This window comes from Notothenia coriiceps, unplaced genomic scaffold (assembly GCF_000735185.1).
Source record: "Notothenia coriiceps isolate Sejong01 unplaced genomic scaffold, NC01 NC01_scaffold00026424, whole genome shotgun sequence".
Taxonomy (NCBI): Eukaryota; Metazoa; Chordata; class Actinopteri; order Perciformes; family Nototheniidae; genus Notothenia; species Notothenia coriiceps.
The window spans coordinates 738,384-756,299 of NW_011359125.1; the positions used below are offsets into that span (position 1 = coordinate 738,384).

Here is a 17,916-nt window from a genome sequence, read left to right on the forward strand (position 1 = left end):
CCAATTCCAATGTTCTTCCAACCTTTCTACGTAACAACACCCAGCTCCCTCTTTCGCCACCTTAACCTTTTGTTTCAGAATACCCGCCGTCATTAATATTTGAAGTTGGGTCCCCTTTTCCCCCACAAAGATATTGTTTCTAAGAAGGAACGGGAGCCTCTTCCCAACCGACAAGAGCGTCGGAGCGCCTTTGGGTGGGAGGAGGAGGGTGATTTCAATTAAGATAAACATGCTCACGTAGCCACACTGAAGCTGTCATTTTCAGTCCTTTTGTTTCAGAGCTGTGGGTTGGAATGTCAATGTTGAGGACCCAGTAACAGGAGGAAGAATAAGAAATGACTTGAAACATTAAATAGAAGGAAAACAGACTTCAATTCAAGTGTGGCTTGGAGATTAATTCGTTTTATTCAACTATTAAAAACACTATAACGTTTACAATGCCGTTTTGGCCATATTTAATGTTATTTACCAGTTTTAGGCTGTTGTTAAATGAACGTACACTCCCTTGTGAATACTGAACATAACGGGACACAAACAAGTATTCATAAAAAATAATTGTGGATCTGCGCATGCTGCATCCGCCCAAGGGAACAACATGCTAAATTCTAGGTCTCACATATACTCAATGCATTAGCGGAGAGTGGTGAAATGGATTCAAATGGTGACTATGTGCTAGCATGACTCAGTCCTGACCTATGGGCAGCAGCAGCACACATTCCCTCTATCAAGCTGCGCCTTTCTCCCACGTCCATTTAACAATTAAATACGGACGGCATGTATAATTACAAAATAAAAGCTCGACTGTTTTAGGTCAACCCAAAAGAAGCTAAATGCACTTAAGACATAATAATATGAATTGCTTATGAGAGCTTTCCTGTCCCAAATGGCTTGATAAACCCATTAATGGATTCATAATGATACGTTGCTACTCCGTGTCTGTATGTAGGTAAGTGTGCTCAAAGTTAACTCTTTGCCCCAACAGCTGGAACCATCTCTGGAGAGGAAGTGCCCATCGTGTCCAAAACTAACATCAAGGAATACAGAGACAGTTTCTCCTGTGAGAAGTACACCTTTAGAAGCAACCCCAACATCACCTTTTATGTCTACGTCAGTAACTTCTCATGGCCCATCAAGATCCAGGTAAGGGTGAAGCAGCAAACACAGTGAACTAATCATCATTCTTGATCTATGTTGCTATGCTGCCTTCTAAATTGCTCACTACAGTATGTACATTGTCATTCCATTGATAAACAATTGTTCCTACATGCATACAGAGAGCAGGGGCCGTATTCACAAAGGATTTTAGGGCTAAAAGTAGCTCCTAACTGGCGAATTTAGGAGAAACTCCTAAGCATAATGGGCGTGTCAGTCTTAAATTTAGGACTCCTAATTTTATTCACTAAGAGCAATTCACAAAGTATTTTAGGCCTAAAAGTAGCACCTAAGTCTGGGAGAGCTTAAAAGTCCTCGAGAGGACTCCTAACTCAGTAAGACCTATTCACAAAGAATCTGAAAATGGCTGCGAGACGAAATGTTTTGGAGACAATGGAAGACTGTGAATTGATCAAGAGATATAGGCTAAATCGTGAGGGTATCAAACTTGTTGCCGACTAACAGGAATAACCCGATTAGTCCGGAAATAAAATGTTTGGCAACACTACGATATTTAGCAACAGGGAAAATGCAACTTTGCAATGCCGACGATTTAGGAATATCGCAACCATCAGTCAGCTGTGCCATAAACCAAACCATCAACGCGCTCTCTAGACCACATATCATCCAACAGTTTATCCGGTTTCCTTTGGACAATCAACAACTACACAGGATCAAAGCCAACTTCATGGTAATGCAGGTATGCCCGGTGTGGTCGGTGCTATTGACGGGACGCACATAAAAATAATTGCGNAAAGAATCTGAAAATGACTGAGAGACGAAATGTTTTGGAGACAATGGAAGACTGTGAATTGATCAAGAGATATAGGCTAAATCGTGAGGGTATCAAACTTGTTGTGGAATTAGTGCGGGATGCAATAACATCCCCGACTAACAGGAATAACCCGATTAGTCCGGAAATAAAATGTTTGGCAACACTACGATATTTAGCAACAGGGAAAATGCAACTTTGCAATGCCGACGATTTAGGAATATCGCAACCATCAGTCAGCTGTTCCATAAACCAAACCAACAACGCGCTCTCTAGACCACATATCATCCAACAGTTTATCCGGTTTCCTTTGGACAATCAACAACTACACAGGATCAAAGCCAACTTCATGGTAATGCAGGTATGCCCGGTGTGGTCGGTGCTATTGACGGGACGCACATAAAAATAATTGCGCCATCAAAAGATGAGGACGTGTTCGTCAATAGAAAGAAAGTACATTCCATCAACACGCAGATTGTTTTCATTCATCATGATAGGGGGACTTGAACGGCGGTATGGGCTGTTATTGAAAGTGTTTAAGTGCTGGAAATATGCTCATTGGATAATAGTTTGCAGGGTGCTTTTAATTGCCTCCTCGATTTAATGCAATTTACGTATTTTTATTGTTTGCTCTCTCTCTTTAACGTGCATATACAACGTCATTATCGTGGTCTGCACAAACTTGTCATCATGCGTGTATTCTGCTAACTGCACTGTCCATAACTATTGGATAGGAATACATTTCTAGCCTAGGCTATTTCCTTGTTTTTCGGTGATTTAGTGGGCTCGTTTGTGGGATGTTGCGGATGAGTTTCACCGAGACCGCCTACTCTGAACAACCAATCGCCGTACTGACCGCTTCTAAACTCATGCACGAGAATCGACGTCATCCATAGCAACAGCGCGTCACTCTTAGTTCACTCTTAGTGATTTATCCTTAGTATGAGTAGGTCTCAGCGGCTTTGTGAATACTTTTAAGAAAAAACTCCTACGTAAAATGTTTTAGCGCGAGTTAGGAGCACTCCTAGCGGTAAGATAAAATGCTTTGTGAATACGGCCCCAGGAGCTTATTGTTGTTGCTCAGGGTGATTTCAAGTGCACTTTATTCTAATTACAGATTTAATGAGGGATGGTTAGTGTGCATAGGTGCACAGCTGTCTCCTTTTTGTGCAGGCAAAAGCAAAGCGCCGTTTAACCTTTCCTACCCCTCTTTCTGAATAGAGGAGATTGAGGCTTTGATGTGCCGAAAATACAACAAAGGGAAAATAAATACAATTTGCTTTCAGTTATTTTGGTTTAGCAGGAACACAATCATTCATTTGTTGTCAGAAAATGTTTCAAAAAATAAGGTTTATTCTTGCAGGCTTTTAAATAAATGGTAATGTTCCTACATATCTGCCAGACGCGTAAATACTAAAGTTTCTGGCAACTTGACCATAATCACCTAATAGCTTGTGATTTATGTATGCCAAAAAAAGCCATTTAGTCTGCAAAAATTGCATTGGAGAAATTGTACATTTAAGCGAGACACTTGTACTCAGCAACATGATAGATGCTTTCCTAATATTATCACACAATTCCCTTTTTGCTAATTAGCACGCGTCCAAGTATTGATTTTTAGATTTGTTCTGTGCCTCCCTTCTACAAGGTAGATGATTGGACCACGCCGTGGTGATAATATCTCAGGGGTCGGTCCATCTGTGGAGGTGGCCCAGTAATAGTTTTCTATTAGATTTCCCGGCCAACAGTCACTTATTTATTATGGACTGGCCTGAGCTGTTAAAGCAAATAGCTTTTGTAACAGGATAGGGTCTCTCTTCCTTTGCTTGCCTTTATGATGTCGGGGTGAGAGCGTAGACCTGCACGAGATAAAGCAGAAATTGAGAATGCACTTATGAGCCTCGTGTTTAGGCGCCTAACCCATACAAATAAGCATTTCAATGTTGGTAAAGATAGCAAAGCGAGGTTTTCAGCTTTCTGTGACATCATTATGTGTTCGTATAATTGTTACCCAAGAGGACCACTCGATGTAATAAAAGTCCACTTGTAATGGAAGTACATTTTCAAATGATGCCATTGATCGGCTCACATAGATGAATTGAAATTAGATTAACCCCAAACGTATTGCTTTGACCTCGTAATATGTGAAAAGCAGACCTGCCAGCGCTGAAAGAACTGCCCCACTTACTAAAAACGCCAGAAAAACATGTGTGCTTTTCAGTCATTTTATCCATGTCAGCGAGCATCTCATTTCAGATCACTGATCTTATTATGTAGCTAAAAGTGTTAGAGAAAATTGGTTGGAGACGTTAGACAAGAACACTAGACTCTGTACTGCTATAATCAACTTGAACTTTGTGTAAGACAAATATATTTAGCCCTGTAGCTTGTCAATTACAAGATAGTTGAGTGATAAGCAAAAACAAACATACTTTTCTTCTTCTCCTGGTAATACATATAACAAATTCATTAACCGTCCGTCATTGATCTGAATCACCAAGAATCATTGCTTTTGAATTTCTGCCTCATCAGTATTCATAACATCCACTATGACGCACATAATCAACCTCTAAAAGCTCATTTTGAGCCATATTGCTTAACCCTCCGTGCTACGAACCGGGGGGGGGGACAGTACTGCTGCAGATGACTTTGTGTTGTCTTGATGCTCTCAGGGCTAAAGGCCTTCAAAGCATCTACAGTAGATAATGACGTGTCACTATGATGTGGCCTATCAGATGAGATTGAGCTGCTGGGTATGTGCAATCCTTCTTTTGATGAAGGTAAAATGTTATTTACTGCTGATATAAATACGCTAATATAATATATATATAAGAGAGATTCACTACATGTTGTATATCTTCACTTAATAGAATATTTTTCAATTTAGGGAACAATTAAAGTGTTAATGCTATAATTGTACCTTTCTCACTTACAGTAATTTATTGAACTGGGATGTTTTGGGGTAGTCTTAAATGCAGAAACAAAATACGTAAAATAAAAAACTGCAGCACTTTCCCTCTTTGGCCTCGAGTCATTAAAGCAACACTGCATTACATTACATACCTTTGCATCAAAATGCATTAATAAATATGATCCAAAGCTTTAAGGCAACAAAAAGTTATTTTTTATAACATGTGGATTGTGTTGAAAAAGAAAGCTTTCTGCCTTGTTTGTATCTTTGTCCAACAATCTTCTAAAAAGTAGAAGCTTTTAGTGAAGAATTCTCTCCAGTGACCAGGGTCCATTCTGCTCTTACTGCCGACGTGAACTGTCAACACTAGATCACGTTAACCCCTTCACAATGTCACACGTCCACCGAAAATAAACTCAAGATTGGCTGTGCTAAGTAGTTCCCTTTTTTAGAGTTAAATATTTCTTTATCAAAAGAAACGGTTCAAGTTGACTGCCTACAAGACCCTTCACTAAGTCACAGCGAACCCTGACCTTAGTTACATTATGTATAGATAATTCTTTGATCTCTGACACTACTTTTGTTTGTATTGTTTTTCCTGAAAATAATAAAAACTAAGTTTAAAAAAATAAATAAAATTCTTTATCACACATTCTCAATACATTTTAAATATAAAGTTCAGGTTTACTAACCCTAACCCCATTTGTATTGACTGATTAATCCTGATTAACCTTTTAGTATAGTCATTTATATATCCATTTTTCAAGATGTTTTTATAATTTCTCTTCTCTCTTTCCCTCCTCTAGATTGCCTTCTCGCAACACAACAGCATCATGGACCTTGTCCAGTTCTTTGTTACATTTTTCAGGTGAGTGAGTCCAATATGTAACACACTCATTCATGTCATTTGATTCAGCTCTTCAGCAGTCAAGAAGCATCATCCAGAATTTGACCCGCCACCTCTTCCTGTTCCGCTCCTGCCTCTCGGGGCTTGTTGAGTTACTTGAGCCTGTTCTGTTAACCAAATACATGTAAATGCTTCTTATGTCTTCAAGGCAGCAATTTTCCTTTTTGGAGTGCCAAATGAAGCAGCCAGTGACCAATTAAATAGGTGAATATTGCTCTGCGAGTGCCATCTAAAGAGCAGGCATGGGCGATCAAGATATGAGGAGCTCTTTAATCATTTTTCATCCGTAGAGCTGCGATGGAAATCTTTTCTCATTGAAATGTTGAAAATGAGTCAATTGAGTTCTCTCAAAGGCACTGAAGTCTGAATACATTAAGAGGATGCGAGTATAATTGGAAAATGTATGCTTTAGGTAAGATATCGGCCTTTTTTAGAAGCTTCAATAGATCAGCTTTGACTCCCCCCTTTTTAAAAGAGGTCTCTCTCAAAGCTTTGGTTACCGTATGCAAAACCAGCAGTGTATAAACTATAGTGGTTTGAATATTTAACTCTTTGTTATTGGTGTGACCTTTCATTTTCTCCCCTAACACTGATAGTTCCTGACCGTAGTGCAGTTTCTGTGTATAAATGTGCGTTTACTTTATTTCAAGGTGTGCTCCCGATGGACTAACATATTATCTGTGTAGCTGTCAAGGTGGGAATAGAAGACAGTCTTTGCCCAAGGCACCTGCCCGTCATTGCCCAGCCAACAATAACTTTCCCGAAAAGCTGTCACACGATCAGTTATCTTCTGCCTCCATCCGATCAAATTACAGTTGAACACCGGAATTCAGGGATTTTTGGAGCGAAAGGGGAGAAGGACAGCTTATTTGATCTAAAAACATTTTAGATAGGGTCACAAAAGGGCACAGGGAAACATGTAGTTTGTCTTTTTAAAGTAACAAATTAGCACTTTTCCTGTGCATTACTATTATTCCTTAGAATGTTTTTGTGTATTATCCTTCCTTTAGTATTAGTTTCTATCAGTTTAGTTCTTCTTAATATAATCAAAAGTAACCCCAAGGAATCCATGACACAGCACATAGATTTCCCAGTGTACCAGCGTAAATCGTTTCCCATCAGTATGCATGGCAATTTCTTTTGTTTTTCCCATTATCGTGCAGATTATATTCATTCTCTCAAGTCTTTTCTGCATCCTTGTTGTCCGGTTCTCACTCACCCACGAACTCAAAAGTGAGTGAAAGGCTATGAGGCCGTGACAAGCGCGTCTGTGTGTGTGTGTGTGTGTGTGTGTGGGTGTGTGGGAGGATTTGAGGGGATGAACCTGCGGGAAACATAATCAGCCTGATGACAACATGTCAAATCACCCCACAGGGTTTCTAGACCTCCTTGTATGAGAGATAGGGGTGAAGAAATGATGCCATGACTGCTAACACACGCTTGTCCCTCCTTCTGTTGTTTTTCTCTTCCAAGTTTATTCAACTATCCCCTCAAGCTTTTTCAATACTCGCCGTTTAACAGTATTTTTTTTTTACAAATGTTCCACACTGCTACCTTGTCTAAGTGATTTCATGCACAATATTTACTTGCACAGCACTAAGTTGTTATCTAATGAGAGTCTGATTGTTTTGTGTGTTCTGATTAGATACTGTATAAAGTCTAATAGGACATGGCTTCACACTTGCAGTGGAACCCCAGGGTCTAATCTATACTAATTAACAAGTGTCATTCATGTCACAGTGTGTACAGAATCTCTAGTTGTGTACACAGTTGATTTATTTCTTTGTTTTCCAACCATACACAGTAGACTTATTAAGAAGCATGCACACGTTATCTGTTCATCAACTTTTTTCACTCAAAACTGAACAAAAACTGTAAATAACATTTTAATATTTTTAAAGAAGTTCTGGCTTGTAGATCACTATATCATTTGCTACCCTACAAGAAATAATTATGTGTTCCTATTTGGCATTTCAAGGTTGCTTTTTCTACAGAGGATCATGTTTTAGCAGCCTATAAAGCATCTAGGAAGCAGGTATAGAAAATATTGATTGCTTTTCCCATTTGGTAACTGTAGCCTTGTGGTTACAGAGATGATCATGTATTCAACATTTTCTTTAGTTACACTATATTAAGTAACATATTTGGCTGTGTACTACTAAAAACCTTCCTGAGATCAGTAAAATTAGGAAAATTGCAATGTGCGACTGCTTGTTTGCTTTCATCATGAGTAGTTAAGTTAACACCTGCTGTTACTAACTATCGGACATCAATAAGTACTTGTAGATAACTTAAGTGCATCCTTTGTTTGAAGACTTGTGTCCTTCACTACCTTAAGGCGATAGAACGTGAATGACTGCAGAACTGCTTTATTAACAGCTGAAGCAGAAGGAACAGCAAAGAGGATTTTAGCTGTCTAAAATAGTGATGATGAAAGCCAAACACCTGTCTAGGGATTTTTGTCACTTCTGCCACATGGAAATGTCATTGAAGCCCACACAGCTCCCCCCTTCTCCATTCACTGTTATCTTCAAAGCGTTCTAAGATGGTGCAAGTATTTCTAAAAGAATGAAAGGGTGTACCTCTCAAATAAATTCTACTTTTTTAAAGCTTGGCGGCCCACTCTTTGCTTTATTTGAGAGGCTGAAGTGTTATCACGCTCCTCACAGACGTTATCGTTCAATTGACTTGCAGGTGTGGCCGGCAAAATGAAAGCCTGCGAGTTAAAATATGAAACAAAAGGGCCTGTGATATTAGAGCTAGTCATGTGGTTCTGGTGAAAGGTGCTTATTGGAACAGGCTGCCCTTTCTTTTAGAAATGTGGCATGTCCCTGAAGACGAGGGCTCATTGGTCATATTACATTACGGTATAGGTTTCAAATCCAAATATGATTTTCTTTGTTCCTGGAAAACAGGAAAAGAGTCCTTCTCATCCAGTGGGTACAGAATAGAAAGAAGGATATCATCAAATCCGTGTTAGTAAATGAATATCGATTAAAGAGGTTTTTTTTGCCATGTTTTTTTCCACCAAAGCACATTGATCAGTGTCTTATGTGTTGCTGTGACAACGATCTCTTTCCCTTCAGCCCATAATAATCCTACCGCTCTCATCTGTCACCAGGATAATGAAGTGGAAGCTTTCAATCAGTCATATTTTTATATTCCAGCAGCACTCGGACCTTGTTGAATTTCCCTTGACTAATGATTTTACTCTTGGGTTATTAAGTGAAGTAATCGGCCAAAATATTCAGTTTGCCAAGAAATTGATGTGATACCTTTTCATATCATATCATATTCGTTTTTTTAAAGTAGGAGCCAAACTATGAATTAGGGATGCCAGTGATTATTCTATTATTCGAATATTCGTTACAGTCCCCATAATCGAATATTATTCGCCAGGGCTGCCGAATAATCGATTTTGATCATGGTCAGTTTCTGGCAACCCTACTATGAATATTCAAGTCTACCCTGTTTGAGGCAGTAATAATTACATGTTACATTACATTACATGTCACTTGTTAAGGCCGCTACACACCAACCTGAGACCAAAGAACGCGTACCGAAGGCGTCCCGACTTTTACGTCCGCTACGTCGCCTGTGTCGGCAACGCCGCCCGCCTACGAACACACGTCAAAGACTTCAGTCGACGAACGGCAATAACTGTCCTTACCAGCAGGCAGCGGTAGTGTGTATTCGTCATTCAAAAGAGGCAACAGCCAATCAGAGTGATTTCTTTGACGGCTTTCTTTGTTTCTTTGTTTGTTGAATCGGCCGCGGGAGGTGTGAAAATGTGCCGTAAAGCAACGACGGTGCGGGACACACCAACCTGAGTAGGGCGCCGCGAATGCCCGACTGCCTCCGACTTACATACTCAATGTAGTTGCTAAGTAGTTTTTCACAAAATACTAGATCACCTATTATACAGTAAAGGCTTTAATAAAATCAAAAAACGTGTGCAATGCATATAGATGTAGGACGCAAAGCAGCACAATAAGTACAGGACATATAACCTTGATAGAAATCTGTGTAATTCATTTTCTGAATTAAAAGCTTAAGATGTGTGCATTTTGAAAGTCAAACTTATTTGGCAGACATGAGGAAAGACTCAAATGTGTGCGTTAATGTTTAAATATATCAAGAAAACAGTGTGAAAATACAAATGATTGACATGTACATTCCTAAAAAATGCTTGGAAGAGAATGTAAAACCACAACATTTGTTAAAAAATCCAATATATATTGTAGATAATCTTACAATATTCTAGGTTGCATGTTCATATTCTGTTAGTATCTAATGATGCTTTTAAATACCCAAGGGTTGACCGCTATCTATATGCAATGGAAATATGTGTGTACTTCCTCAGGTACAGATGTTATTAGTTAAAGTCATGCTGATTGATATTGTTTCCTCTCTTTCCTCCAGTTGCTTCCTGTCTCTCCTCCTGGTGGCTGCAGTGGTTTGGAAGATCAAACAGACCTGCTGGGCTTCACGACGGAGAGAAGTAAGTCCTTAAAACACATTCTGTGGACATATGACCATTACAATATTTAAAAAACTTGCAGTTAACATTGTAGAAATACTTTAACAATATGCTAGCTAAGGCAGCATTATTGTTAAAATCTAAACAACAATCGAAAAGGTCAGTATGTGTCAATGGCTAGTGGCCAAGACGTCACATTTTATAAAGTTTTATTTTCTCTAAAAGTAAATATGGTTTAAAGTAGAGATCATTCAGAAATTAATGATTGAAGTAATTCGAGATACTGTGAATAACTCAAGGAAAAGGGGATAGAAAGTAACATTAATATTCAGAGTTTCTTTGAAAGATGGGGTTGAGAAAAGATGGGTATGAAAGATGAGATGACTGGCAATAAAAATAAATAAATAAGAGAGCAAGAAAGAAGAAGTAAGGAAATGGAGGAAGTGCGCAAATATATGTAAATTCAGCCGTGAACTCAAACTGCATGTGGTGGTTCCTGGTTTCTGTAAAAGCTGCCATCATTTCCATCTCTTCAGACCCAATCCTATATTCTCCTAGATGCTGTCAGATACTTGATATCAGCAAGTTTCATTTGGTGCTCATCCAGCCTTATGACCCGCAGTCTGCTAATAAAACTCCCACAATTTATTTCCCCTTTGGGCATGACATTGATTATCAAAAGAACCACATTTTTATACCCTGTAATTGATATATGAAAGTAAACAAGAATGATAGCTACCGCAACTCGGGAATCATGCCTATCCAAAGAATTAAAGTCAATAAAAGTTAATGCAGGCAGATGGGCTCACGTCATTGAAATTCTGCTCACTTTTGCTGTCTGCTCTTGGCATTCCCGTCATCTGTTTGTCACTGCCCTTCAGCTGCCACATGAAGACAGATTAATATTTAAATTAAGATCTCTCATCTCTCAATTTCAGGTGATTGAAAAGTTTTGTCACCAGCCAAACAAAATACTTCTCATTCTCTTTGAAGGACTGACAGTTGTTTGTGGATGAAGCATCAGCTTGTATTTATTAATTAAAGTTACGTTAAACTTTTTTTTAGCAACAGGACATTATTTATTTATTTACCTTCTTTTTTTTTTAAAACATTACTTTCCTCATAGTGATCTTATTTCTGAATTTGACTCCTAAACCTTTTTGTTGGGTTTTTCCTACAGCTTTAGTTGGCTGCTGATTTGTGATTTATCCAGGTTTAATTTGAAAAGGTTTTAAAACTGTAGCTACAATCTGACTAGCCTAATTCTTTATGCAGTTAAATCCTGTTAAAGGTTCAAAATATAGCGGTCATACTGGTTAACCAGTTTCTCAAAAATGTCTGCCACATGGCTTTATGAAGCTGAGAAAAAGAATACCTTAAGGTTCCTGCCGTGGCATTTTCAGCTGCCCTACTTTTGACCAGAAGATGTAAAGATGAGCTGTGTGTTGTTCACCTCTTCCTGAAAGCTGTGACAGTCTTCAGGGCTTCAGTGCCTTTTCAGCTTTGCTTGTAGACTTTAACATCTCATGTGGCTGTCAACATTTCACATGTCTAAAACCAGCAGGACAATTTGAAGTGATGTTATCTAAAGTAGTTAAGGTCTGTCTATCACCCTGCCAGAGTAAAATACTTTTATGTTTGGAATGGGGCATCCACTTATGTAAGTACTCGAGTCTGAAATGTTTTTAGCTATAAGGTCAAACCACTATAGCTGTTTTTATATCTGCAGACCTCAAGCTGCAATCAATGTAAGCTTTTTATATAGGTGTATAGCCTTATGTTTATTACCACCATTATGACTGATACAAAAATTACCCATTTACTAACACAAACACACATTTATCATAGAATTGAATACAAATAAAAACAACAGTTTGTCCTCTGACCAACCTCCAATTTAAATATTGTTCTCATTTGTTCTACTCTGTTATCAGACAGGTGCAGACGTAATAAATCTCTCTTTAAAAAATGTATATGGAACAGTACATTTTTGTTTTGTTTATGTTTATTTGCTTTCTTAAAGGGAAACTATACATTAAAGTATTAGTCTCTAATTCAAAGTGCGCACAATTTCATGCCGCGGTTAACAAAACCAAAAGTGCATTTGTTCTTGTCAAATTTAAAGTATTATATGAATGTATATTTTTAGTTAAGCATATAAAGATGTTTCTATATTTTCCGCCATTTAGACATTTTAAATATTAACAATTATAAACTGTGCCGTTATTTTTAGCTTCCTCATATGGTACAATACAATCAGCATTTGTCTTAATTAAATGCCTTTCTTCTTTATATGGCCAATTACAAAAATCACAGTTCATTAGATTTGTATTGACCAGTTTTTGTAAATGAAGAACAAGGGATTATGAAAGAAAAAATCTCTGGTTGTGCTCTACGATTTAAATTGTTCCTTAACTGTCCATCCTACAATGTTATAGGAGTCCAATGCTAAATCAAAAGAGTGCCCTTTGACGTTAATCACATACAAAAAAAAAGTGATCCAGTTTTTGATGGCATTACTAATAACAAATCATTTCCCAAATGGCTTGTAATAATAGCCGTCAGCCTTGTTGCATACAGCATCCCATCATAAAGTGAAGTTAGAATCAGAGTTTCAATGGAATTTGTGATGACTCACTTGTGTTGAGAGACAGGAGCGAGTCTTGTATGGTATCAGATGATTGGCTGAGTGTTATGCCTGTTTCATTTAAAAGGGCTTGTGATCAGCCCATGCATTTACGAGGCTTGTCCAAATATGGACAGGGAGGATTTGGGCTAGAGGCCATCTAAAGCTCACAAGCCCCCATTTAACATAAGTACATGGAATAAACTAGTGGTAATGAGGCCTCTAGAGATAGCTGGGACAATAATGAGTCACTGATCCAGCCCAGTGACATATGGAAGTCTGATAGTGATTGATCTTTTTGGATTGGCTTCCTGGTGTGGAATCTATTGAAGTCCTACTGTTTCCTGCTTGACATAAACAGCTATGTGTTAAAATGAAACCGTTAAAAAAAAAAAAAATGTAATTCAAGACATTTGACATGAATATTTGTTCTAAACCAAGCTGCCATTGTCTGTTTGTAATGTGGAAATTAGCTGAAGATAAGAAAAACAGCCTCTTAAGAAACATTAGGTGGTAAATGTGTAATTCCTGGAGTGCTCTTATCCACTCAAAGCAGATCTTCCAGCACACTAATGCACTAATTGGATAAGCACTTTCTCTTTTTTGTCAGGAGTTGAAAGGACTTGGTTGCAAAGGGGCAACGGTTGTATTTGAATTATTTGAGTTGAGGATAAGTGACGAGACTGGGGTCCTGAGTGGGGGGGGGACAAAGGGATGAAAAGACGGCAGCTGTAAATGCCACTGAGGAGGACGAGGGCTGACCTCTTTGAAGCTACCTGTGGGGGGAACGGGGGGGGGGAGGGGGCTTTGACATTTCACAAGACTACAACACGGAAGATGTCTTACACACAAACATGTGGATTTATCTAATGCTCTCTTTATCTCTCTCACACACTCTTACCAACACGTGCATAAACGCTTGCAACACCGTGTGAGCGGCACTCTGAAAGCCCTCCAAACTATTATTCAGCAGCCGTTACCATAAAAAGGTCATTTTTTTAAGCATTCCATAAATCGACACTTAAATAATAAGGATATTTATTTAAAACACATATATGTTTTCTGCTTCACTGATGTTGTTAATTTCTTATTGTCTTATAATAATAATAATACATTTTATTTCTTTAGCGCTTTTCTTGAACCTTATGAATCTCATGTACATTATTTAACAACGATAGTGGTGTTGCTATAGTGACGACATTATTGGTTTGATACAATACCTTTTTCTCTTTCACCTCCAACAGATCACATTTTTATTTACCTATTTTATCAACTACTACCTGAATTGTCACCAAGAAATTCACGGTGACAATTATTTTATAATTTGTCATAACAATTGTGAGGCACACGGTAGAAATACAGAACTTGAACACTGATATTATTAAAGAGAATGTCAGCTTGCACATATTTGATGGCAGATAAAGTTGCATTGCGGTCCAGGTTTATAATTTTAAGGGGATTAGTGTTATTTTCCTTTTGATGCCCTCCCAGCTGGCTTTATTTACTGGCTTTTTACATCCAGATTTGTAGTTGTTCGGAACGAAGTGTTGTTTCTGTAAAAGGAAAGAACATACATACGTTCTCAGTGTAATACTAATGACTGTAAACCACCCATTTCGATCAACACAACTCTTATTATCTATGTGCTTGCATTGACAAGTCTGAAAGCAACACATTGTCCACATAATCCTCCCATGCCCCTTGAACAGCTCAATCAGCGGCCATCGATTGCTATAATCAGATTACCCTGCTCTTAAGCCCCTGGTCACCTTGATTGTCCCGTGTTCGGCTTTAAAGTTTGCACTTTAATAATTTCCTCTAAAGAAACAGATGATTGAGCGTTCCTGTGATTAGGATATTGGATAGGAACTCAGGATATTGTTTACCCTTGGACTGTACCACTAATGAGCAAAAAGAAATTACAGCAAGGGAACATTTAATGAATATGTTAGAGTTGGACCTTATTACTTATCTTTTTACCACGACTTTAAGTTTTTCTATTTCATTGAGTTCTTGCTTCTTAAGCCTACACAAAACCACCAAACATATCAGTATGGCATACAGTGATGGAATATCTTCATTGAGTTTAGTCCTTTAATCCCATTGTTTGTACAGATTGTGAAAGCATTTGTTTTATTTTATTTTCCGTTTTTTTGTTTCCTTCAGTTTCTTCTGCAGGGCAGCGCCTTGTGGGCACAGCCAGTGATCTTTGAAAAGGACAAAGTGACCTGCTTAGGTGTAGGAAATGCTCAGAGGCGGGATGACACATACCCTTTTATAGGATCCAATGAAGGGAGCAAAATGCTGTATTCAAAAGACAGATAATTCATGCACTCATCTGCCAAGTTAATCAAGAGGCATAGCAGTGCACCCTTATCGCAAAAGTGAATGGCTCCAGCTTGTGTTCTTCACCAAATCAGAACGAGTTTTTGCTTTCGAAGGGTCCACTCCTGCCTTTTGTCTTTTACTTACAGTAGTGTTCATTTGTGGAGTCTATCTGGTAATACAGTGGCCTTTTGATGATTGTATTCCAAGCACATTCTTTGATGCCTGTGCAAAGCAAAAGCTTCTGTTCTCCTTTTTTGCTATAAATGCATTCTGCAACATGATAAATAACATTACTGCTATCTGACATTTAGGATGAATGTTGTTGGATTTGAGGCTCTTGTGTTGGAAACCGTAATAAGCCGCGAGCTGTTTTCTTGTTTTGCAACAACCCCGCCGGGCCCTCCATCTTGCTTTTATCTTTTGGAAAAGGGCAAAAATTTCTCATTTTGACCTGCAGTGGCCCAGCAGCTTAAATGTAGCGGTTTGGTGTTGCTGGTTTTGATGTTTAATAGTAGAGATGTCCAACAATCTAACCCGAGCCCTTTGATTTAAAGTTTAGAAATCAACGCTTCAAAAAGAAAAATCAATCGCGTGATCAATCTCAATTTCATGTGGCTGTTGTTCTCTCTGTCCCACCTTAACCTCCCCCAGGGAATGTTTTCAGAGTGATTCAACAATTCTCTCACTCACTCCCCCTTCAGTGAGCCTTGACAACTAGCCAGTGTTGATCATTCAAAATGCGTCATTATGGGCTGCATCGATACAAAAAATGCCTTATTTATGATTCACAAAACATAAATAAAACCCACTGACCATATTTCTCAGTTTTTGCATTTTTACATTTTGACTTCTTTTATTTTATAAAAAAAGGTGGAAGCCTACGCATTTTCAAATAAATAATAAACACATTACACTTTTAACACGCATTTAGAAGACATCATTGTGTCAGGAAGTGATTTTCACTGTTGAATATCAAGAAGAAAATGCTTTTCATTACATTGGTTTCTGCCATTTCCTGTGTTTCAGACAGGTTAGAGTGCATTTACTCAAAATGTTTCTTAAAGATCAGCTATATTTGAAAACATGCTGTTTTGATTTTTTGCTTGTAAGCCTGTGCAAGGTCTTTTTTTAGTCGACCTCTATAAAAAGCCACAGATGATTGAAGTGCTGGACGTAGAACAGCATGAGCCAGTACTAATAATGAGGCAATGTTTGCTTTCAAATATCTAATCAAGGTTTTTGACATAATTGAATAACACTATTTCCATGTTTTCCTGTGTACACCCCTAACAGAAATATAACGACTTGATAAAACAAATACAGTGCTCTGGCTCTCTCCGTTTGTCACATAGATGGGGACATTGATTCCTCATGAGTGTCATCTTAAGATTTAGTTTTTCTCCACTTGTTCGCTTGTACAATGCTATCAACCTCTCCAGACCTCATCTGAAATTTGCCAATTAATAGCCAGACTAATGAATACTTAATTAAATTCAGAGTGAGTGAGTGTGGGGGGTCTGGACAGAAGAATACCAGGGTTCATTACTACACCAAGGACAAATTCCTATTCAGGTTTCAAGACCACCAGAAAACTCAGAGCCATAACACTATTGACCCAGTTTTATTGTACGGGTAATGTGAGATAATTGGAAAGTGCAAAACAATCAAGTGTACCTGGAAAATCATTAAAGAGGTGGACAATGAAATCAATGCTTGGATTTACATAAATGTAAGACCACAGTACATAAATGTATGCTACTCACTTTAGCTGATGACCATTTATTTTGCCGCTGAAATCAAATATGTTGCCTTCAGATTTTATTTGCTGAAGCTAACTTTATAAGCTATCAGTATCAATGTCTCTGCCTGACTTTCTAATAAAACCATCTGACACATTTTGAACCAAAATACATATTAAAAGTGTCTTAAATGCACACTTAGTATAGACAATTGAAATAAAATCGTGCTAAAAGATTGCTAAAGCTAACCGTTCCCAAGCAAAAATGCAGGCTCCAACAAAATTCCATGTAGACAGGGAAACTTTGTAAATCAAATTTTTTGTTTGTTGTATTAGTCAATTTATTGAACATGTCAGAAACAACAATAATTATAACAAAGAGAAGCAAAACAAACAACAACAAAAAAAACGTTCAAGGTACAAAAACACAAATTTCTCAAATAATCTCTGTCATGTTCAACAGGAGCAGGAAGGAGCTTAAAAACGTTTCTTGTCCTACCGCCTCTAGCGTACATTTTTCTTGAAAATAAAAGATTAGGTCATCGTCATCAGCATCCGTGATGTTAGTTGAAAGTAATGCTGAGATACAACTAGCTTAATACCTAACAAGCTTACGTTTGGTAGTAAGCTAGTTAGCCAGGCATGCTAATATATGCAGCCATGTTGTTTTTATTTCTTCAGTAAAGAACGGGCACATCTTGATGCCCATCATCACAACCGCTCTGTGTGCGTTGTAATCTGAAGTACAATTAGTTCCTAATGCTCAACACTTAAGCTCATCACAAATCCAATACCCATCAGTGATGTCCTTGGCGCTAAAATGGTGGCTTGTTAAGATATCGATCAGACACCGCGTTGCTGATGAAATGGTGCTAGTTGTTTTACAATATTGATTAGTGGGGAACAAGAGAGTGTAGTTTCTTTACAGTTTAGGTAACAGGAATGGTGTCATTTCTAAGCGGAGAGTTTGTTTTTTGAATATTGAAAAAAAGGGTCTATAAT

At 38.1% G+C, this 17,916-nt stretch overlaps 1 protein-coding gene across 1 annotated transcript in view; it reads left to right on the forward strand.

The window, feature by feature from the left end:
* atrnl1b (attractin-like 1b) overlaps positions 1–17,916 on the forward strand; it is a 93,339-nt gene that overhangs the window by 41,224 nt on the left and 34,199 nt on the right. Inside the window, exons 18-20 of the mRNA XM_010784725.1 lie at positions 983–1,140; positions 5,642–5,703; positions 10,165–10,243. Of these exons, the coding sequence (XP_010783027.1) occupies positions 983–1,140; positions 5,642–5,703; positions 10,165–10,243 (299 nt within the window). The remainder of the gene's footprint in view (positions 1–982; positions 1,141–5,641; positions 5,704–10,164; positions 10,244–17,916) is intronic.